The 23,427-nt window shown below is 40.0% G+C and overlaps 1 protein-coding gene across 1 annotated transcript; it reads right to left on the bottom strand.

Moving 5' to 3' along the window:
- Positions 1-19,935: 19,935 nt before the first annotated feature.
- naga (N-acetylgalactosaminidase, alpha) lies at positions 19,936-23,361 on the bottom strand. Its single transcript, XM_004083716.5, has 9 exons — positions 23,145-23,361; positions 22,497-22,653; positions 22,250-22,390; positions 21,744-21,955; positions 21,574-21,668; positions 21,315-21,476; positions 20,991-21,188; positions 20,777-20,917; positions 19,936-20,696 (listed from the first exon to the last, which is right to left on the bottom strand). Exons 2-9 carry the CDS (start codon positions 22,649-22,651, stop codon positions 20,505-20,507), a joined length of 1,296 nt encoding a protein of 431 aa, XP_004083764.1. The 5' UTR covers positions 22,652-22,653; positions 23,145-23,361; the 3' UTR covers positions 19,936-20,504.
- Positions 23,362-23,427: the final 66 nt, after the last annotated feature.

Below are 23,427 nucleotides of genomic sequence, written 5' to 3' on the forward strand. Positions count from 1 at the left end.
TGTTTTAACTGAAATCGGCCTATTTCCATCTGCTTAAATCATCCACATGTGATTATTTCTGCTTTGCTTGAGGTCTGGCAGTTTTACAATTCAAATGTGAAAGGAAGGAAATTGCTTATTGTGAAGAAACTGTATTTTTGATGATGTTCGGCTATATCTGGTCCATGTCCCTATGTTTAGCTTGACCCAAGTAGACTGTAATCTGAAGCCTGAGTCTTTGAGTGCATAATAAACTTTGTTGGTGGTCGTTTGCAGACAGCTTTTAGTGCATTTACACACGTTAAAATCCAAGTCCAAACCTTTGAAGATGGCTTTGAAGAGCACAAACTGCACACGTGTCCATTTTTTCAGACCGTTTTTTGTACACATCATTGCAAAATCAGCCACTTGTACAGAAACATAACAAAATGAATATCATCTGTTTAAAAATAAACTGAACATCAAGAGATCTTGTGTTTTTTTATCATTTTGTTTTCATACAATTTGTGGCCCATATATTCTAGGCTAATATCTAAAGCCTTAAGTAGATTTGGGATAATCTTCTTACTGTAACGAATTTACGGATTTTCACGCACATGTATTGATCACTGCTGCCAAAGCCGGAAAGGAAATCTATCATTCAGAGCTTTGCTGGTCGTCCCTCGACTCCATCCTATTCCAGAATGCTCTTGTCAAACTTGGGCTTAAGGCACTTCCCAGGAACAGCTGCATGGCAAAGCATTCCCAGAGGGGGATGCATACAAAGCGTAAGTGTTGCATTCCCAAATGCTGCACTGCATCACAGAACAAGCTGTTGCATCACTGTACTTGAATTTAGCCTGTAAACAGTGAGGGCTGTTTTTGCAGTCGTTAACCAATCAGCTGCAATTATGCATTTTTCTCAATGAGAGCAGTGAAAGGAAAGTTCTGATATTTTTGACTCATTAACAACAAACAAAAATAAACAAAAAATGACATGCCTGTATATATAAACTGGTGAGATTCCCTTCAGTGCTTTTTATTCATGGCCAAATTATATGTAGTTAAGCTAATATAAACAAATAAAGAGGTATAAACAGTGAGTGTGGTAAACATTTGAACAGGAAATGACTTCTCACTGGCAGCCACATATCTGTGTGTTCTCTTTAACCTCTTTAAACCTGTTAACTAAAGTTTAAATTTAACCTTTTTTTTTTACCTCTCCCTTTTTGATTTTATCACTAAGGGGCAAAATTCAAGCTATAATGGGATAGGAAAACATCACTTCTTGCCTTAAAGTTGACAGGCGTCCACACGAAATGGGCTTTTTCCATCCGTCTGTGGTCAGGGTACTTTCAAAAATGACATGCATGGTACGAGATGGCATTTGTACAAACACAATGACATTTGTTTCAAACCTGTTTCAGAAGAGGCTGGTCTGGCAAGGCCTGCTCTGCCCAGCCACTAAGTATATGTGGGACACAAATACGTGACTATTGTCCTCCCCAGAAAAGCATTTAAGAAAAGTAGGCATAATAATCAAGACTCCTCTGGGGAACAATGGTGGAAGAAGGGCGGCATTGTTCTTTAACCACAAAATCTATAGAAGGTGGGGGGGGGTGGACTTTTTCATTAGTTTTATAGACAAAATGTCCTACTTTATAACAGGAGACGGGTGTCTATAGATCACAATAAGTGTTAATGTCTTTCCATGGCTTATACATTTACAGGAGATTAAACCACACTGCTGAAGCATTCAATTTTTACAATTTAAATGGAAAATTTTCAGAAGATGAACTTTTTTTTCCAAATAAAACGTCATACAATGTTTATATTTCCATCATAACCTTTTAGGAAAGAAAACAAAGCACCCATGAAGCTTTTTTTTTTCATCAAATATCAAAAAAAGATAAATGTGCAGTCATTTGATTTGGGAATAGTAGATTTCTGAAAGGCCCTTTAATGGTAGCCTAAACAGTCACAACTGCAAATTTGATAATGTCATTAAAAACTAACTGACAGACATTTGACAGTTTATCACAACCGCTTGTTATCACGTCAATGTACTTTTGCACCTTCTTATCAGCACCAACATAGGCACAGTTGTCTGTCCAGTAGTACAAAGCCGTGTGGTATCAGGGCTTCACTTATCTGACATTTTTAAGGGAAAAAAACTAAAAATATAAATGCAAATCAGCAATAAAAAACATACAGAAAAATGATGCTTTATATCCAGAAGACATGTTGGAATAAAAGTGTAGCCATTCTCACAGGTAACGGTTAGGGTTTCCCTTCCTAAAGGGGACGGCTTGACAGGAAATAAGCTCCATGGTGATAAGCATTATCTACTCTTAACTTTAAAAGTGATATGCATATTTAATTCACAATAAAAGGCTGTAATAAAATGAATCAATTTGGCAAAACTTCATTTATTTATTTGTTACAATCCTGCTTATGTACAGTGTGGAATTTCACCCAAAAAAATTGTTCAGATGTTGGATAAGTTTGCTTAGGCTTTGAAAAATATATTTATAAGCTGAAAAATCATGTGTTAAATAAATAAAATATAGCCTTTTCTTAAGGCTCAAATCAGACAGTTATCCATTTTACCATTTCAGTAATGCATTTGTTTTTTGTTTTTTAATTTATATAAATAATAATATTAATAAAAAAGGCTTTATGGCATTAATTCTATCTCTGCCCAAAGTGCAGCGTTTCTTGTGTCCTCCTTTAATTCCATGAACTGCCACTCTGAAGCGGTGCTTTTCGTCCCCCTGCATCCCTCAATCACCACATAATGGCAGATTTCACTCCAGGAGAAGGCTCCCCCAAGGTCTACCTGCGAGGAGTCTTAGACTTGCACCAAAACTTTTTCAGCAACTTGCATCATCACCCATCCACGTGGTGAAGACTCCTCTACTTGACCTCATTAAAACTTGCAAATAGATAGGACTGGCTTGATTTCCCCAGCTGGCAATGGCGCAGCAGTGGTTGCCTCTGGCATTAGGCTGTGAGTGAAAACTCGGCGCTATAATTTCACTTATATACTGTTTACAAACTTTGTTTGCCTGGCTCACACTCAAGGACAGACAGATAAGAGGACATGCGCACACACCCGCACACTCAGAAGACTAAATGAAATATTTATCAAAATCGGGGAAAAGTTTAAAAGCAATAAAAGGTTCAATATCTTGCAGAAGAGCGTAAAAGGGCAGAATTCATCAAAATGAACATTTTTTATCAGCTAGCTGTTTTGCATTTTAGCTCAGAGGAAGGTCTTTCAATATTGCAGATATTATGATTGATGATAATGCCTCCTAATGTTGGTTGTCAGTGGATTTCCTGTTGGGTAGGGATTTCATATGCTATACAAAAACAATGAAGACCAGATATTAAACTCTTTAGGGAGATGAAAAGCGAAAACAAACGGCCGGGGCGGGGATAAATTTGAGCTCATTGAGTTCATCACAGCCCCATGCTGCACTCGTCTTTCCCCGACCCACTATCTGTCCTTTCCCCTCTCCATCTTAGATCCCCCACCCCCCCAAACTCTAAAGTGTGTCTCATTTTAGCATTGACTTTTTGCAAGCCAAGAGGCACTGTCACCAGATCCTCAGGCCCTGCAGAGTTATTTGGAATTGCATGTGTTCCCAGCTAGCAGCTTTACACTCGACCACACAGCTTCTAACCAGACGCTTTCTGAGAGGAGACGGTGCGCCTGAGCTATAGGCCGACGCTTGCTGCTTATAAATTGCATAACTGGGATGCACAGCAAAAGCACTTCGGAGTGCCTTCTGACACCATGAGAGGGAACTAGCAGAGCGTTCACACCGATTCATCTGCAGTGTCAGTTATTACTGGTTTGGGTTTTGGCATTTGAGTTCAAACGCTCCCGCACAGAGATACTGTCAGTGTAACATCTCTGGTTACAGAAGAAAATGGCAAACAGAAAGCCAGAAATTTCTTGGCAGCGGTGATAAGCACAACCCACGCCTGCCGCCAGCAGCTTCTGTGTGTTCTACATACATGGTTGTGAATGCATGCACAACTGTATATTTCAAGAGTTTGACGACTACAAATGCCGTTCGTCGATTTGCTGTGCATCAAATACACTTTAAAAGTGGAATGTACATTAAAAGGTTGAGGTCAGCACGGATGAAGAGGGCAGGAACAATAAAAATGATTTGTTTCCAAGACTTTGACTTTTGTTTCCTTTTTCCTCCCTTTTATCTCGGTAACACAAAATAATTTTAGCTGAGTCAGGGCTCACTTCCTGCACATAACGGCTGCTCACTTAAAACACTTCCTTGATTGTTCTTTTGTTCTGTCAAAAATGTTTTGTTTATTGCTCAATGAACTATTTTGGTCATACTTCACTTTTTGTGCGTAAATTTTCTTTTACAGTTGTGCTGACAAGAATTTTGCAAAAGAAAATGATTTTTTTCTTTGGATTTGTTTAATCTAAAATCCCCCAAAAAGTCCATTTATATCAATAGATAGCAAGTTTTTGTTGTTCTTCATCTATTTTTTTCTCTCTTTTTAGGCTTATAGAGGAAGTCTGTTAAAGTCTGCTGTCTGTTAAATGTATACAGGGGATTAGAAATGGTATATTTCTTATTTTATTATGAGGAATTTGTTTATTATTAGTTTTAATTTGTTTTTAACCTCTGCCAAACAGAGAAGAAAATACAGAAATGTGTGGTACAAAGTAAAAAAAAAAGAAAAAAGAATAAAATTGACAACAAAAGTAGCATGAGGCTCAACATAATCATAAACAACTGTCAGGAGGGTTTCAGATTGCATATAATTGTTGGGCTGGTGCAATGGCCTTTGCTTGCGTTTCTATTGTTAACATCTGCTGAAAACCTGTCTGATTAATTTTTGAAGTTAAGCTTTGAATATGGAATTATTTTAAAACCAATTGTTTAAAAATTAGTCAGCACAGCCTCCTTTTTTGTGTGCAAATTTTCCAATAAAATCATACATTTTTGTTTAGCACCTCCCCATATGAACCTCAACTTTGTTATTGTCAAATCAAACATCTCCAGCAGTGGGATGAAAATGACACCCTATTTACCTAGAGTACAAAGTTGTGTCAACCCAATCCTAATTGGTTTTGCAAAGCACGTGTAAATACCCCAATTTCAGACATTTTAAATATTTACATCTGCGTTTTCTAAAGGGACACTTTCCCTTTCTCTGTGTGGGGTCCCTATCTGACACACACTGTGGTCTCGGGTAAATCTGGTAGGTAACCTCTGGCTGCACGCCCCACATGGGGCATGTGGCTGAAATGTCTGCCATACATAGAATACACAAGCTCAGGTTACAACACACAAAGAGATGGAGTGATTTCACTCTATGGTCAGAATGACCATTGTGGCACCATTTGCTGCCATAAACCTCATTTAAGGTATGATGGTTGCTGGTTTTTGGTTTTGTTTTTTGGTTTTGTTAGAAATTGTAGTGACCCAAACATGACACAGGCTTATGGCAGAAACTTTTAATGAATAAATCTTTAATGAGTAAAATAAAACTTGATTTAAAAGGAAAGTACAATTAAAATGCGGTAAACAAAAATCCTGAACAGGATGTAACGTGAAGATCTGACAATGACCAACAGAAAACCAAGAAATTCAATGCACTGACTATTCTATAACTGGAACAGAGCAGCTTTAATGATTAAAACTTAAACATGGTGTGATGTTGACTGTGGAGAAAGGAAACATTTAACAACAGAACACCGCATAACTCAAAACATAACTTTGGATCAGAAAACTGTACCAAAAACGGCAGTTTTGATGCAGACAAAATACAAAGATCAGCTGTATCCTTCTCGTTTAGGGGTAAATCTAAAGCTACATATACACCCACCACATGTTACGCAGGTGAAATAAAAGGGACTCCATCCACACGTCATTACCAAAACCCTAATTGATTAAAGGTTTAATTTTCAAAGTGCATTTAATGGCCAAGCATTTTGCACATAGAGCCTGTAAAAGGTCTTTAAAATCTGTGTAGGTACACAGGAATGCAAGAGTTTTAAACACGAAGGCCAAAAAAACCATTGATGTGCATTTACATAGTCTTTTCATTGGAAGTGGCTGCTTGAACACACGTTGCCAAGGGCACTATGAACGTGGCTTCCAGTTAAGCCAAAAGTTCTACCAATGGATTCACTTGCGTAAGAAGATGTTTAGTATATGAAAAACATTTATAATGGATGAAAAACTGTCATGTGGATCTTAAAGACCGCAACCTTTGGAGTCTAGATCTTTAATTGGTGAAATATACCAGATAACTCGAAAACAACCAAGAAATATTAGATTTTCTCTTGAAATAAATGTTTTTTCTTGATAATAAAAATGAACAATTGCAACAATTTAGAGCGGTAAAAAAGTATTTAAATTTAATTATATTTGTTTTATTTATTTCTTAAGTATATAAATATGCATGCTATTAGACAACAGTGATTCATTTTGGAATGTTTTTTTTTATGATTATACCCATAAAAATCATTTTTAAATCTCATTTTGTTTAAACCTTAGTATTTTTTGCAAAGTGGGTGTTCAGATAAACGACCAGACGGACCACCTAAGCTGTTGCAAAACCAGGGCGTGTGGTGTTTTAGGTATTTGTCATTGACCCTGTCAAAGGTGACTTACACTTCTGCAACGCCGACATCCATGCACAAAAGTGGAAGATGACAGCGGAAGAATTATGCACTGCACCGGCTGGTCTGCAGAAACTGTGGGAGACCCTTGAAAGGAAACACTGCACAGCTCTCGTCTCTCTCCAATTCTTGGTGAGTCAAGAGGAAAAGAAAAAAGCGGAGCATCAAAAGACAAAAATTGCTTTAGCTTTGGCAGTTAAAGTAAAAGAGCTTCTTTTTTTTTTTTCTCTTTAGACCTTTTTTGTCAAGTCTTGTATGACTTCTTGGCCTACAATTTAGTTTAAAAGCCTCCAAGAATGTGTCCCCAGCCCTTCAATTCTTTAATATTGGCAGCAGAATGTGTGGTATTTTAGGCACAGGTGGTTAAAAACATCCCAAAGCTTAAGGATAAAATGCGCCAACGCATTTCAGGGATTCCTTCTACCCTGCAACCGCAGCCCTAAAACTTAAAAAAAACTCTTCCTCTTGCAGAAACTGGTACCACGTTAGGAAGAAACGCATATATGCAAACTCACACAACACAAGTGACTGACGTTACCCAGTAATTTAAGGCACTGAAATAGGGACTTAGCATTGTAAACTGGCAGTGTTGCCAGGCAAAATTTGTTGACTGTAGAATCATGACAGAGAGCTTAAATGGTATGTGTTTATCTACATTCTGCAGTGGTAAGAGGCACTTTCTAAAATACGCTCCAGCTTCTAGGTAACAGAGTTCACTTGGGCAATATAGTTACTTCACTGGTGCCCTCTAAGATGCATTATTCCCAAAACTTCTGCCATTTTTTCATTTTTTATTAACACTTTCCCGCTTTTATTTTGCAATAAATAAATCTGAAGACTGTTCTTTAAATTATAAACCAGATTTTTTAGGTGGTTGGTCATCTGAGATGCAGTGACTGTCTTTTTCTGTCTGTGGGAAGACAAAAAGATGTGGTTTTCACTTGACTGACTGCATATAAGTGTAAAATAATCTTAAATCTTAAACTAACTCATCTTAAATTAATTAACACTTTAAAAAAACTAGTTTACGGTTAAAATTTCATATAATTTATAGGGAATTTTTTAAACTTTGGCAAACATGTATGTATTTATTTGTGTATCTGCACGTGTATGTGTATATATAAATCTATATGTATAAGTGTGTGTTTGTGTATATAAATATGTATTCAGTCAAGAATATGCATTTTTTTGGCATATTAGTCAACTTGATGTTAAGTTTTGTTTCTGTGTAAATTGTATTATTATTATTTTTTATTTTTTTTTATATTATGCTCGACTGACATAGTAATTAAAAAAGGAAAAGCGTTCTTTTTTTTTTTTGTATAAGTTGGGGGGGTGGGTATGTTGGTAGACCTGTGTGGTCTCAAAGCACAGAGCCCATTTCACATAGGCGTCTGCAAATGTTTGTAACAAAAAGTGCCTGATTTGTCCCATTTTTAAAGAAATTTAAAACTCTTAGGGTTCCAACCAGCTCTTTCTTGGAGATTCTGCTGACGGTTTGAATGAACAATGCTTTGTCTGCAAAATGACAGGAGAAGTCGAGTTGGTCTTTGAGGGTGTGGGGGTGATGCCTGTTTGTGTGTTTGGAGCTGTCAGGGACAGGTGGTTGTAATGACAAAGTCAAATATTTGACACTGTCTAATTGCAAAGGTAGTCTTGTGACTTTAGACTTGTATTTTCCGTCGGTGTTGAAACCAAGGCTTCTGATCCATCCAGCTAAATGAGTCTAAACTGGACACCCAGATGTAAATATAAATATATACAGTGAGCATCCATGTGCCCATTGAAGTGTGACATGAACAAGCAAAAATATATCAGCAGGAAACACAGCATCAGATGAAAGACACATTGTGCCTTTTATCGTGTAACATTCCCACACACAACCACCAAAACAATACTCCCAAAAGCATATTTCCATTCTCACACACATCATTCATCTAAGCCAAACAGTTCCAAAAGGCTTTTATTTCCTTTTTTTTTTTATTGCATTTAACTTTAATTCCCATGCCCCAAATTTCCATGTTGAATGGGAGATCAAGAGATTTTTTTTTTAATTCTCCAAAACAAACAATGATTGCTTTTCAAGACTTGAAAGAGGCCATGGGGGTGTGAACGGGGTTGCTGGAAGGCATAATATATCAAGGTGGGAGATTAAGGCTTATCGGAGATTTCCATTTTGAAAAAATGAACAAGAAAAGTCTCCCTGCAGTTGTTGCCAGGTCAAACAGCAGTCTACTTGGAAGGGACGTCCGTGTGTTGGTCAGAAACCCTGGGTGATTTATGGCTCTCTGAATAAATTCTAAGATCTGAGTTCGGTTCTCTTGATCCCTATCGTTCATTTATGTCTTCTGCAGCTCCTCCCATTGGTGTTTTGTGAGTTTGACCCAATGTACCCTCTGGCCAAGAGGCTTTCCTAGAAACAGCGGGCTCTCCAACCCACATACACTTTTTTAATAACCCGTGTTTTCTGAGGAGAAAAAAGGAAAAGAGTGGTAAATAATCTTCGAACAGCATGTGGGTTTAAGTGGAAAGCATTAGCAGGGGGGCACTGGAGGCAAAGTCAGATGAGGCAAAGGACATGCGGTTGAGAGACTTCTGCAAGAGGGGGAACCACCTGACTTGGCAAAAGTTAGATACCCCATACTACATTTGTTTATACCGTACTGCCCCCCTGTGGCCATGGGGTAAATGCTTTAAAATCAAAAAGATTTTGTCATTTTTATTTTGTTGTCCTTATAAAAAAGGTGTGGATGTAATGTACCAGAGTGCATCAGAGATGATAACATCTGATGATCTCGCAGGTGTTCTTTCACCTCTTAAGGCAAGCAGCTGTCAGGGAGGAAGAACGGGCGGCTGAAGATAAAGCAGGTTTGATTGAGTACCTGGTTGACACTGTGAGTCATTTACAGTTACTGTACGTGACACTTTTCACACATAACTGCTTGAGCTGGCCCAAATGTTCCCTGACACTGCAACACAGGGGGGGGGGGGGGGGGACTTCTGTGTCACCACTTTGACAAGTAGTTCCTTTCTTCACTACATACAAAGCCTTAACTGTGCTCACAATAGAGAAAATGAACAGCTGCTGCCATGTCTGCAGCAGAAGAAAGCTGCAAAAGTCAGCGAGGACCCACTGTGGGTGTGGGCACCCGAACACAGTTGGAGGTAGGTCTACAGGTGTGCACCTGCTGCTGGAAAGGCAGACCTTGGCCTCACCGGGTCTATTCAACAGGTGCTTCATGCATCCTGAACTCAGTGGCAGGGGCAGGAATTCATTAAAACTGAGATAAAGATTTCCCCCTATCTCAATGTGAAAAAGAAACAAGATTTAGGTTTCTCCACTTTCACCTCCAGCTGTGCGAAACACAGAAATGTGACACCCTCGTCTTTATGAAGCCTTGCGCAACAGGTGGATGCGTCTACATGCTTCCAAACGGGAGAAAAAGGCCCACATTAATTTCAGCTCCATTAGACAAAACTGTGCAGAGACTCCAGAGTTAATGTTTAGACGCATTATGCTTGCTGAGATACACGCAGCAGGCGGGGGCGCCGGGCTGAAGGTCAGCCCCTCGCGTCTGTGCCAAATGACATGGATTTGAAGACCGGTGGTGTGGGGTGGGCAGGAGCGAGGGGGGGGGGGGTTCTTCTACAGGGCTAAAGATCCTAAACAGCTGGCCGATCGAACACATGTGCTGTTGTGTGACCTTTTCAAACATGTCCTGTGTGATATTTCCAAGCATTTCCAAATGACACAGTCCAAGTCCCACCAGCTGACTAAGTCAATAATGCAGGTCGGCTGATTGCAGCGTGTCCAAGGTATTATTTGAGCTGTTGCCATGCAGAGTTGGAATGTCATATTGATTTCAAGTCAGCTCTTTCTCAGTTAATAAAGTAAGAGAAGTGAAGAAAAAAACATTTTCCCAATACTAGTAATTTTTATGGTTATGAAATATTAAAAATATAGTGTGCTGTTTAAGGAAGTGAACTTTTCTGTTGCATACTAGTGCCATCGTTTAGTACCATTTAAACGTTGCTACTTTTTAAAGAAAACTAAGTAATTAGGTATACCAACCACTAGTTTATCAAAATATAATTTTAGGAGCACCTCCTCTGAAGGTTATTTTGAAATAAAAATCAATTCCAGCGGATTTAATGTTAGTTTTATTTGAACTTTTGCTCAATTTAGTTGCACTGAAACTGAAATTATATGCTGGAAATGAAGTGATGTATTTTCCTCAGCTATCTCCTCCTTGGCTTTCTCAGCCGTCGTTTTCAACTGCCAGTTGGAGAAATAATCTCCTGTTTTTGATACACCAGGGTAGCTGGGAGGTCAAGTGCAGATAGTGTCTGGATGTCATTTTCCCAATACCCTGAAGAAGTTGGGTGTTTCCTAGTTTTGTGGTAGAAGTTTCCAAATGTCATTATTTATTGGTCATACATAGAAAGTCTAGTGTCTATTTATTTATTTTATTACCGCCAAACTTCTGTAGAAGCCGCTTTTATGTAGGTTTAAGACTTCACTGCAAAATTTTATTGTTGTTTCTGGTTTATAAGCAAGCAGGACACCTTAAGGAGAAAATCCCAAAACATGAAGCCGTGTTGGACTTTCCTGGCAGCCAGATATACACGTACAGCTTTTATTACCCACAATGAATGATAATAGCCTTGTTTTTCAATAGCATTAAATTACCCCGCACATGGGTACAAACCCTGGTGCAGTAGTGTGTCATGAAAAGTACTAAACCAGATAAAACAAAAAAATGACATGAAGAGCTGCAGAACATTTCTCAAAGAGAGTATTGGATGACGCTTTTTAATTTCCATCTCCTGGATCTTTTTTGGTGTCAGGAAGGAACAATTCTGAATGAATAGGAGTAGGACCAGGTGCTCAGGTCACTTTAATCCTTTGTCACTGTCAGGCTCTAATTTCGGTGACATCAATTTGTCCACACATCCATTATCTCTGCCTACTTTGTCCTGGTTGGGGTCCCTGGGGGGTGCTGGAACCTATCCTGCCTGTCTTTGGGCAAAGGAAGGAACTTCCGGATGGAAGTCACAGGGCTGCGCATTCACTCTCACAAGCTCCAATAAACAATTTATCAAACCAAATGCAGCTTTGGCTCTTATCTTACTAGACCTACTGGAGGTTTTGATGGCAAATCATGGCATCAGTCTATCTCTACTGTCAGAGATTGGCATACCAGTCATGACGTATGCATTAAACGTCACTAGATATCATAAGGTATTATGGCAAGAAGAAGTATGTACAGCCATCTCTACTGTGAGATTGTCCAAGCAAGGTGCTGGAGCAGCTTCTGTCTGCACTTTAAATTATCTCCTTAAAACTTTTCTTGTAACTCTACGACGGACTTGTTTTAACTGTGTTGACATCACACTTCTGAGAGCAGACCACCAGCTTTCAAGCAGCTACAACGCTAGTTTATGCAATATTGACCGGAACAATCCCTGATGAGAAAAAAAAAATAAATAGAAATAAAATCCAGTAACTGCAAGGTGCTTTAAAATTTTCCTCTGACCATTGCTATATCAAAAGGAGCAGCTTTTTAACTCTATGTTGACTTTGGGGAACTAAAGTCCTCATCGTCAGGCAGACCAGAGTTTAGATACATTTCCGCAATAGACATATTAAAACTGGATGGTATATTCTAAAGTCATCCTTTGGATTTTGCTAGGAGACAAAAAAAGTGACTGGAGTTTACTCTGAAAACAGCAATTTTAGCTAAATGAGCTTCAATGAAACCAAAACAACATATTTGAACCCCCTTGAGCCATCATAAACAGTGAATATAGTAATATACATCAAAAGAGATCATTGACTTTAAATACATGTCTGACATGTCATACAAAGTCTGACTTTCTAACTTGGGAATTAAAGGAAAATTGCTCCTTTTTGCAACCTGGAGCTGCATACTCACTAGACGGGTCACATTTGGCAACGAAGGATGGGGGCTTGGTTTTCACATTTAGCCAACTAAATAAACACTACAAGGAAGCTACTCTGACATTTGAACTCTTGTGTCTCTAATTTCTACTGTATGGATTTTCTTTTACACTTAAACATCCTCCCATTTCCAAAAAGTATTTTTATCCTTTTTAACCGTCTCCATATCTGGTCTTTCCTTGCTAATTACCTACACATTTTCTGTCCAGAGAAAGATGAAGGTAATGGTTTTTTTTTCCCCAGATATTGCATTATTTCCCTGTCATGTCACTTAGTGTTAAACACTATAGAAAAAAAGGACCCATGCAACTTAGCAAAAAACCCAGTTCGTGAGGGAGACGCAGGCACGTCACATGGATATTTCTTTTTTTACCCCCCCAAATTCAGTAGATTGCGATAGGAGCCCATTAGCTTAATTGATACATGTGCACTAATTGCGTGTTTTCTAGCATAAAACTGACTGTAAATGAGGAAATTAGACAGAGTGTAGTTTAGAGGAACAGCTAGAGAGGTGGAGGTTTGCTCTGGAAAGAAGAGGTATGAAGGTCAGTCGTACTAAGACAGAATACATGTGTCTGAACGAGAGGGATCAAGGTAGAAGCGTTAGGTTACAGGGGACTGAGGTGAAGAAGGTGCAGGAGTTTAAGTACTTGGGGTCAACAGTTCAGTGTGATGGGGATTGTGGAAAAGAGGTGAAGAGGCGAGTGCAGGCAGGTTGGAGCGGTTGGAGGAAAGTGTCAGGAGTGTTGTGTGACAGAAGAGTGTCAGCAAGACTCAAAGGAAAGGTGTACAAGACAGTGGTGAGACCAGCTCTGCTCTATGGGTTAGAGACGGTAGCAGTGAGACAGAGACAAGAGGCTGAGATGGAGGTAGCGGAGATGAAGATGTTGAGGTTCTCCTTAGGAGTGACCAGGTTAGACAGGATAAGGAACGAGTACATCAGAGGGACGGCTCATGTTGCCTGTGTCAGCGACAAAGTCAGAGAAGCCAGACTGAGATGGTTTGGACATGTTCAGAGGAGGGATAGTGGATATATTGGTAGAAGGATGTTGGAGATGGAGCTGCCTGGCAGGAGGGCAAGAGGACGGCCAAAGAGGAGATACATGGATGTCTTAACAGAGGACATGAAGTTGGCTAATGTTAGGGTAGAAGATGTCCATGATAGAGTGAGGTGGAAAAGGATGATTCGCTGTGGCGACCCCTGATGGGAAAAGCCGAAAGAGAAAGAAAGAAGAAGAGACAGAGTGTAGTTTGTGAGAGCACTAATGCGTCATGTGCACACCCCGTGCATGCAGCATGTGTGTGCGTGCGGTCAGTAAAGAGCAAGTGCACGCACCTTAGTGTGTCGCAAGTACACCACAAAACAGCATGACCCATGCTTCATAAGGGCAGGCAACTTCCATTTCCTTACAATTTTTTTTTATTCAAATTTGTTTCAAACATGGTGAAAATCATAATACAATCAATACGAAACAAACTTAAGGATGAGAACAATAATATTTATAATAACAATGATACAGACATGTTTGCTGGCAGAAGCTAAGCTTATTGAAACTTACGACTTCACTAACCACACAGACGATAATCGTACATTCCATTTTCATGACGTACCTTAAGGTGACCATACGAGCCCTGGTCTGGGACCAGGGGCCGCTCTCTGACCCAAGGTGGTCTTGGTTTGTTTCCAATCGGACTGAGCTTCGGTTCGCTCTGAGATTCCTCAGTCTCAATGTGCTGCGTGCTCTTGGCGAAACAGCTGAACCAAACAACCACCGTAGCCGGACTTCACGTCGTGTGAACAAAGTAAGAACCTAGCAACCATGATGATAAGACACAGCAACTCATTGAAATGTGGTTGGATGTATGCAGCCTCATTAAAACATTTGCTTTTAACATGATACTCAATGCTTCTCACTGTTATCCCGAGGATCTCTATTATTCACTTATCAGGGTACCTTTTTAGCCTTCTTAAAGGTTTTTCAATCGTAACCTTGGTTAAGACCATTTTCATCTGTCCACCCAAAAACCACATCAAATCAAAGCTAATGACTAAGTGTACACGTTAATAAAATTGTCATTGCAAATACCATCTTGTGGCCAGTTTATCAAAATACTCAATCACAACAACTGACAAGAGCTATGGATAAGCAGACAAACAAACAGTCAGAGATGACAATCATGAAGGCTGAGGAATCCTGCTACAGAAAAAAGGAGAAGGTCCAAATGCTGATAGACACAAACAAAAATAGACAGAAAATCATGCACACACATACTCAGACCAGAGTAAAGGTTACGAGAAGCACAGTTGACCGACATGCCTCTATTTTTATTGACCTACCCTTACAGGTCTTTTTTTTTCTTTTGGGAATTCATCCGGACAAAGTTTTCTTCAGCACCATGCTGTTTGTTGGGCTTTACCCCTCTAAATAGAGCTGTTATCGGAAGCAGGTCATGTTACTCAAGAAACTGCTGCTGTGCAAATGCTTATCAGATATCTGCAGGAGATCTGGCAAGCCTGTTTAAACCTTGCCACATACACACTTGAAAATCTTTTTTATACAAACATACATTTTGCCTGAGGACTCCACCTGCTCTTTCCAGTTCTCAACAGCCATTCTTTGTGAAACCATCTTCAGCCAAATCCTGCTGCTGTGTTGGCTGTGCTCGGCTCCAGCCACAGAAACTAAAGATGGGTTTTGTTCTGTTGCCCAGAAAGGCATTAGAATCTGAGGAGGGAACTTCAGACAGTGTGGTTACTGAGGGAATGGAATGACCACACACACTCTTGCAGATGTAAAACAGTCTGGAGGAGAGTGTTCGGACTAGCATGTGTGGTCCTGGATGTGGAGATGGATCTATAAAGACAGGAGAAACGTATGACAGAGAAAAAATGTTTTAGCACTTCAGCAGTGACTTTGTCAAATTTGAAAAACATTTAAATAGAAGGAAATTAGTTTAAAGGTGAAGCATGAGATCATAATACAGTGTGTGTGTGTGTGTGTGTGAGTGCACAGGAGAGAAAGCACTTTTGGCCACAGTCTCTTACTTGTTGACCCACACAAGCTGCCAGTGGGAAGGCAGCTGACATATTGGCCAGTTGCCATGCAAACTCTACAGCTCAGCAACGTGCTGCCTGCCTCGTACACAGCAGCGTCATGGAAACAGTTACCAGGCGCCCCTGTTTCTCCTGAGTCAACAGCAGCCACTGGTGGACGGTCCAGACATTCATTCATAAAAAATAGCATCCACGGGGGGAGTCACACATACAGTTTGGTAGAATCAGACAGGAAATGCGAAAGTCTAAAACTCCAGTGAGGCATGAAGGAATGAGTCACTATTCTCACTTCCTTTATATGACATAATAAGTTCTGCATTTACTCAGAGTTTGCATGGTCCCCTGCAGAGATATGCATTTTTTTGGATTCCAGCTGAAATAACAGGGTATCAAAAGTGTCAGAAAGACATTTTCTGCTGTTCTGCGAAACAGAACAGATCAACCCCTACCAGCAAAAGCCAGATCAATCAGCAGCCTTTTGGATTCAAGGAGGAGCTAAATCAAACAGACAATCGTTGGTGTGCACATTTTCTGCTTGTCAGGTCACAGAGTCCAACAGAGGACAAGTGCGTGTAACCAAACCAATGCGGCGAGGAGAGGGGGTGTCTGGTCATCTGCAAACACAAGAGCGAGTAAAACTAGAAGAGAAAAAAGGATGTCAAGGCCACGCAGTGGGAGGCCTTTAGTGAGAAATTCCTGTTAACGTCAGTTAGACTTTCCAACTTTGCTTAAATTGCAATGGGATATCTTGCCTGGACTTGAAGTAAGCTAAGCAGACAGGAAGTGAGAAATCAGTGATCCATAAAAGATAAATATTACCCAACTTCAATTGTAAAATCGAAGTGCCACGTATTTCAGAAGAAACCTGCATTAATGGAACAACTGGTGGAAACAGTAAGATTAAGCGTCATTGACAATGGTTTGGGCAAACAAGAAAAAAACAGAAAAAAAAGTTTTTCTTTTTTTCTTACTAATTGCGGCGCCTTCCGTCCGTGAAACCCGGGTTCGACTCCAGGCTGCTCCCTGTTCCCTTCTCTACCTCTGCCGGTTCCAAGCCCGGTTAGAGAAGGTTGCGTCAGGAAGGGCATCCGGCGTAAAACATTGCCAAATTTACCATGCGACTTGTTCGCTGTGGCGATCCCTGATGGGAGAAGCCGAAAGTGGAAGAAGAATTTCAGTAGAAAATAGTCTATTTTGATTCAATAACATTTGGGAAATGTTAACACCCTACCCTTTATGTTGTGTTATAATCATAGTAACCTAAGTTTTTACTATATAAGGAAGCAAATTATTATTAATATCATTTTTATTCTTATTTTTTATCTTAGAACAGAGGTCTATCCACTATAGCCACACATTTTAGTATTGTCATAGACAACCCCTTCAATCAGTTACAAAAACGTCTTCAAAAACCAAAAACTTGATGAACACTAGACCTTTTTTTTCTCCTCAGGACAGTCAAGTCAAAAACTGGACCTTTCAAAGTAAAAATAGGGACAAAAATTCAAACAAATCCTCAGCTTTGTAGTGGGTGACTTTTAAACATTAAAAGCTACAAGATCTTATTTTAGAATTTTTTTCATCTAAGTCTGGTTTAATGAAACGGTTTTTACCTCAAAAACATTTCTATTTTCAGTTCCATGTCAGAATGGCTGGTCTTTAAATCTTTCAAAAGTGTTTTGATGATGTTGCAAAAGAGATTTATAAGAGTTTTGATGTTAAAAGTCCATTATTTGTTTTTAATAAGTGTAATTTCTGGAAACTTGCAAGCATAGTGATATTAATGTGAACTCTGAACACATCCTCTGGTTTGTTTTACAACTTTAATACATGCTTGACACAGGTCAAGTCAGTGACTTGTATAATAGAGAAGGTGGGTAGAAAATCAGGTATTTGCATACAGAGTGATAATTTATCAAGTCTTGTTTCTTTCATTGAGGTCAAATAATAGTTGCAATTTGCTGTAGTCCCCTTTTACCAGTCCTTCCATTATTTTTTACAATCAGAAATAGAAATACATAATATGATGTTACATTTAAAGTAAATGCATGTTTGTATATATTTACAGTGATGCACAAAGCTGTGACAGCATCATATGTACAGTTTTATCTTGGGCATGTTAAAGATAATTAAATGCACTTGGATTCCACCAGAGGCTCTGGGTTCAAAGTGGATCAAAACAATACGATGAATGGAGTGGGATGGGATTACAGAGTGCAACAGCCTTCGTGCATTGGATCAGATTATGGGGTGGTAATGGAATGACCTGGCAGCATCACAGGGCGATGATTTCACTCCGGAGGAGTCGAGATGCAGTGACATACTGTCTGCTTCTCTTGGAACGAGTTCCCGTGGCCTCAGACCGATACTTTCCCTGCAAAACTGCAGATGTCATGACATTGTCCCCTTTCTGTTTTGCTGCCGCTGCAAACTGTTTTTTTTTTATTTGCAGTTTCCTGTATATAATATAATTTCCTGTATATAATGCCTGGGATGCAGGCATTTATAAATGTCTGCATCCCAGCTGCCCCAGTGCAGCTATAAGTCCTCAAAAACCTTTTTATCTGCATTGGATTTTGGAGGCGCAAGGCAGGGAGTGTGACTAGCAGCGTGACAAAACTAAAAGGGGGAGCTGAAGGAGGGGTAGGTCAGCAGATCCGAGTTAGGGGTGTTGGTGCGCCACAAAGACGTGGCAACTGCGCCTCTCTGCAGCTGTGGGCCTACGTGAGCATCGGCAGGAACGCTCTCCTCACCCCTCCCTTATCCGCTCCCTTGCTTTCTCTCACCCCCCCCCCCCCCTCTCTTTGCTCATTTGCACCTTCTCATAGACTTTTGAGGTTCCCCTCCTTCCCCTGCCCAAATCCTCCATGCACTGTTCTCTCATTATCTCGGTCATAACTCCCCTCACTCTTCTCCCATGACACGCTGCCAAGCGGTGCAGACCAGGACAGGGAGAGGTGTGTTGTATGCGGCCAGCAAACGGATATCTGAGCCGACTGAAAGGAGAAGAGAAGAAGGCAAAGATCTCCTTTCCCACACAGCCGATCTGGCCTGAAGTGAACTAGAAGAGACATGCACGTATGCATGCCCCAAAGCTAACTCCCTTTTGCATACATGTGTCTGCAAGCCGCACACTTGTACACCAGCGTGTGAAGAGTTTGGGCAAACAGTGGGCTTTAAGGCCAAGGTCAGAGGTGACGTGCAGAAGGTGGGAGGAGGACGAGGAGAAAAAAGGGAGGAGTGAAAACGAAGAGGCAGAATGAATACAATGAAAACGATGAAGAAATCAAGGACAAATTAAAACAAAAAAGGTTTGCAATAATGTAATGCACGATGATAAAACATAGGTCAGATAAAGCAGTGAACTGAATGAGCCGATTGTGCTTTTGCTCATGAGCAGGTGCATTTCTTTTTTCTTTTTTTTTTGCTAGTGAATGAATCTGTAGTTGTTACTGGACAGTTTAAAGGCCAGTGCTGCCCTCTACTGGTAAAGAAAAAGTCTGGAAAAAATGAAACACGAGGTTGATTTTTTGAAATGTTGGAAAGAATAAATAACACGTGAAGCCACCTGGAGACGTAAAGTCTCCACACCAAAAATAAAACTCCCGATGGCATTCACTTATACATGACTGTAATGGTTCCATTACTGCTTTTCAAAGGAAGAAACATCCACTGTCAGCCATAATAAATACAAACTCAAGAACCAGACGCTGTGGATGCCTTCACGTGTTTATATTGGCTGAATTTTCTTCATTTTTCTCGATTTTTTTTGGGTTTTGCACCAGAACATCTGCTACTATCTCACCAAGCTGAATACTAAATCAACCATATTAAATTTGAGTTTGAAGAAAATGTTTTGAAGATCAAAAAAAAAAACAAAGCAAAGTGACTGCAAGTAATGTTGCTTACTGTATATCAAACAAAAAATGGCTGAATTAAAGCTACAACAAAAAAAAAAAAAAATTTAATTTTAAGTAAAGGACTTTATGAAATGTTTACATAGTGATCAACTTTTGCTAAATATAAGGATTAAAAACTGGAACAATAAAAGTGATGTCAGAGCAGTACGATCATCTGAAAGAATGGGTTTTTCTGTAAGGCTCTTTTATGTCACATTATATAAAATCAACAGCCTAAATCTAATAAAAGATTTGGAAAAAATTGTCATAACTAGGTTTAATTGACAACTTAGTATTTCTTTGAATTGTAGTCAAAGAAAGAAAAGTTTTCGTTTTTTTCATTTATCATCTTTGTGTTATGTAAGAGAAAATCTCTGATACAGGAACATCGTACACAGATCATTGTCGTGTTTATTGAATTAGACTGTCTGCAGAAACAGAATCCAAAAGTTGTCAAAATTTCAATTTGTTTTTTGCTTTTTAGTGATGAAATCCTATTATTTTTCAGCAAAAAGTTATAAGGGCTGCAATATCATAATAGAAAAAGCTCAAATCAGCTTACCCCAGACAACAGGCAGCTGATATTACTTAAAACATTGTAACTTATAACAAAATAGAATAGACATTAGTATGTATTATATATTGCATTACAAAACGCAGCAACATTTGTCACAAAATACTGACGCCTGATTACATTTCACATTATTTATTTTAAAAAAGTGAGGGCTGTTGAGTCCCAATCCTGAGTTAAGATTAACTGTAAACACAAGAACTAAAAAAAAAAAATCAAAAGTACTTCTGTGTAAAAATAATTCATAATTTATAAAAAAGAATTTACAGAAAGTGAGAAAAAAAAAAGCATTTGAAAGTGCTCAGATCTCATTTTCTTTCAGCGAGCAGGAGAAAAAAACCTCCACTTGATTTGGAAGATGCTAAATCATGGAAAGTAAAGATCTTTCAAAGGAAAACATAAGGAATAAAGTTCTCCTCAGCAACTCTGTGGGCTTCCTGGCCTCTACGGAGGTGGTTGAGGTTTGTTCTTGCAGGTGCAGAGACATACCACATGACCACACCTGTGGGGTTTACCGACACCACAAAATCAGTGGAGTCTTTCAGGGAGGCCATCTTGCCTGTGAAGACATCAATGATCTACAGAGGAGCAAATAAAAAAAGATTAAACGGATATATGAGGCAACTTGGGTGGAGCTGTTGGGCTTTTAGAGACACACCTTGTAGCTGCCTGTGGTGAAGTTGAGCTGGCGCAGGGAGGACGTGTAGCGGTAGGGCATGTCAGTACGCCTGCTGAAGAATACCAACGCACTAGCATTGTTGGACAAGGGGCGCCAGAACACCTCGATACCACTTTTCTCCTGCAATTCGGTTATTTTAAAAACATGTTTTATCTCAACCAACCAAAAAAAGATCCAAATAAAAATGTCCTACCTTTAAAATGCGTCTTCCCGGCATGCCCATGGCGTCCTGGTTGATGCCAATGGCGATTTTGTTCTGCAGGATGCTCCGAGCTCCACTGCTGATGGTGCGAAGGTCATTGGACATGAAAAGAGGAGCGGCCATGATTGACCAGAGCGCCATTTGAGAACGAGACTGGTCCAAGCTGAGACCAAAGTCACCAATGATGAGCTGGGGTGGGAGGATAAAGCCTGTAATTAATACACTACATATTTAGCTTTGGAGTTTAAAAAAAAAAACTCAAAGGAAACTGCTATTTGTTTTGTTTAATTTGTTGGTTGGAGAGCTGATCCAAACCATATCAGGGTCGTTCCACCTCCCAGGTCCCGCTGCAGGTTGCAGGGCATCCTGGTTATCAAAGAACCAGTCTATGATGTTCAGCACACTGTCCCAAGAGTCCTGGATATCGTCATAGTTACGCCACAGGTTGCAGATCTCCCCAAGTTGAGTATAATTTACCTGAAAACATCAATTTGACACTGAATTTGAAGTTCAGGTAATCATCCCACATGTAACACACGCAAAAACTCTTTTTGTTTGTTAGTAATAAAATTACCTTTGGTGGGAGTCCGCCACGATAGGCAGGCCAACTGCAGGAGTAGCCAATGGGACGGCCCGTGGCATTTAAAGCCTTGGACATGAGGGGGTAACCTGCCAGAGCCAGAATGCATTTACAATCAAATAAACTTCTAAAACAGGAACCGAGCTCCCCTAAGACCTCCATACCCTGCTCCTGCTCGGTGGCGTTGGAGTAACAGCCGTCAAATTTAAACATATCCACCTCCCAGTCAGCAATGGTCTGTGCGTCGATTTCAATTTTGTCCAGCGTGGTGCCGGGATACCCCCCGCACGTGTGGGTGCCCATGTCCCCATAGATGCCCAGCTTCAGACCTCTGTCATGCATGTAGCGAGCCAGCTTACGGATTCCCCCTGGAAACCTGGGGGTGGTGAAAAGCAGTTTTGTGCAAACCTTAATTTCCCTGCAGGTTTTAGTTTTTATTTTTGGGATTGGAAAAGCAATTTGTAGTGCAGCAGCAGGTTGGTATATCTATTCAATGCCACTTCACAGCTAATTCAGAGGTTATCAGGTTTGTGCTGAGGCTGCACCCAAGTTAACTGGAGAGCAGTTACTGATTGATCTGGTTTGTTTGTCATATGACTGACAGATTAGATCTGCACACCACAGCCAAACATCTTCTGGTTGATGTATCTCTAGGTGGCACTCATCCTACCTCTTGGGGTCAGGCTGCAGCCGCCCATTCTCATCTCTCTCCATGGAGGACCAGCAGTCATCTATGTTGACGTAAACATAGCCAAGCTCCCTCCAGCCGTCCTCTGAGAGTCTGTCTGCCATATCCATGAACAGATTTTCACTGGGAAAAGGAAAGGAGTGATTGGCAGAGATCAAAGCCCCGTTTATCACAGTAGAATACAGTGATTACGACTGTTTTGGGAGTGAATTTGGAAGAATTGGCTTGCCTGATGCAGTTCTTGGGGTCATTTTGACAATCGATGTCGCAGCGGAACCGTTCCCAGGCTAACCAGCCCATGGGAGGCGTTCTCATCAGTCCATTGTTGAGGGCGAGGGTGGATCCACAAAGTGCACAGGCAAACAGAAGCAGGGAAAAATGCATTTCTGCGGAGAAGACAACAAAAACAGGTGTTAATGATCACAAACAATACTAACACTATAAAAAGCTTCATGAAGTGAATGTAAATATTGTATTTTATCATTTAGGAAGGAGGTAAGTAAGTACTTTAAATACACAGGGAATGGCAGTTTTGCCAGCAAGATGTCTATGAAATATTTTCCAATTTTTGATTTCTGCCTGTCCGGATCTAATGTTTAAAGAAGACATGACACGTTTGTCTAACCTCCTGATTCTCACCTGACAGGGTGTGACTGACTGAGCTGCGAGCAAAAACAACCTGCCAGGTTAGTCAACTCAGTCTACTCTGAGCCAACTCACTGGGCCAACTCAAAACGTGTAAAGCTGTCCAATATAAAGTTCTAATAACATAGTTATAACTTAAGGCAAATGTAAGGATCATGCGTTAATACGTGCATGAGTATTTCCTAGGAATCAAATGAAAAAAAAGTTTTTTTTTCGTAAAGTACTTACTTACCTAAAATGAATGTTCGTTCAAAGAACAAAGGAGAAAACACAAATGTTGTCCTTCTTCAGTCTGAGTCTCTTGGCGCCGTTTTTTACTCAAAAGTCTGCATTCAGTCCTCACAGACAGACAAACAGTAAAGAAAAGCAACAAACTCAGGCAAAACCAGGACTAATACAGGAAGTGGATGTCATGTGCTTCGGGAGAGAAGTCAGGTGACCACGGAACAGGAAACCACGAAAACGGAAGTGAAATTGAAAACTACGCATTTCAACATAAGAGCATATGCACATAA

Source organism: Oryzias latipes, chromosome 24, assembly GCF_053564925.1.
Source record: "Oryzias latipes strain Hd-rR chromosome 24, Olatipes_Hd-rR_3.1".
NCBI classification, from domain to species: Eukaryota; Metazoa; Chordata; class Actinopteri; order Beloniformes; family Adrianichthyidae; genus Oryzias; species Oryzias latipes.